Raw genomic sequence first — 1076 nt, forward strand, 5'->3', positions numbered from 1 at the left:
AAAGGTCCATGTATTATTTGCTCAGCTACTTGTCGTTCTTAGACAGCTGCTATTCTACGTCAATCACCCCTAAAATGCTGGTGAATTTTTTAACAACCAGAAAAAGCTTCTCTCCCTGTGGTCGTGCACTACAAATGTTTTTCTTTTGCTGTTTTGCTGATGCTGAGTGCCTTATCCTGGCAGCAATTGAGTATGACTGCTATGCAGCCATCTGTAACCCATTGCTCTATCCTACACTGACGTCTAGGGGAGTCTATATCTGCTCCATTGTGTCAGCATACTTCAGTGGAAGTAGGACGTCAATGGTCCATGTCTGCCTCTCATTCAGGCTGTCATTTTATGGCTCCAATATTAACAACCATTTCATTTTTTTCTGTGATATTCCATCTCTTTTGGCTTTATCACGTGCAGATACCCATATCAATGAGCTTCTGCTCTTTGCCTTGTGTGGCTTCATCCAGACCAGCACTTTCATGGTTATATGTATCTCTCACTTTTGTATCCTATCACTGTTTTGAGCATCAAGTCTTCAGATGGCAGAAGCAAAACATTCTCTACCTGTTCTTCCCATCTCATAGCAGTCACATTATTCTATGGAACACTATTGTTTATGTACTTACATCCTACCACCAGCTATTCCTCAAACACTGATAAGGTAGTTGCAGTGTTTTATACTGTATTCTTTTTTTCCCCATGTTTAACCCAATAATCTATAGCTTAAGAGACGAAGACGTAAAAAATGCCCTGCAATAACTGTTTAAAAGAAACCAGCTTTCAAATGAATAAGAATTTGAATCACTGAAAAATATTTAAAGTATAACCTGCCCTTCCAATCTCATTAACAACACTATGTCATGAATACCACATGTATCAACTATTTTTAAATGATCTCCATTTTCCAGAAATAAAGACAAATTTTCATCATCAGTACTTTAAAGTGCTCTTGTCCTATCTGACAGAAATGTTCTCTCCAAAATTCTTCTACTCCATGAAACATTCCTGAATTAAAATAAATAATATTAATTGTTCTCCAATTAGTGTTCTTAAAAAACTTTGTACTGTGATTCATTGTATGC

General features: G+C 36.8%; 1 protein-coding gene across 1 annotated transcript in view; it reads left to right on the forward strand.

The window, feature by feature from the left end:
- Positions 1-8: 8 nt before the first annotated feature.
- The window catches only part of LOC105307636 (olfactory receptor 5AS1-like), a 3138-nt gene continuing 2070 nt past the window's right edge, over positions 9-1076 (forward strand). The window contains exon 1 of the mRNA XM_011383205.1: positions 9-455. Within this exon, the coding sequence (XP_011381507.1) occupies positions 9-455 (447 nt within the window). The remainder of the gene's footprint in view (positions 456-1076) is intronic.

Source organism: Pteropus vampyrus, unplaced genomic scaffold (assembly GCF_000151845.1).
Source record: "Pteropus vampyrus isolate Shadow unplaced genomic scaffold, Pvam_2.0 Scaffold506, whole genome shotgun sequence".
Taxonomy (NCBI): Eukaryota; Metazoa; Chordata; class Mammalia; order Chiroptera; family Pteropodidae; genus Pteropus; species Pteropus vampyrus.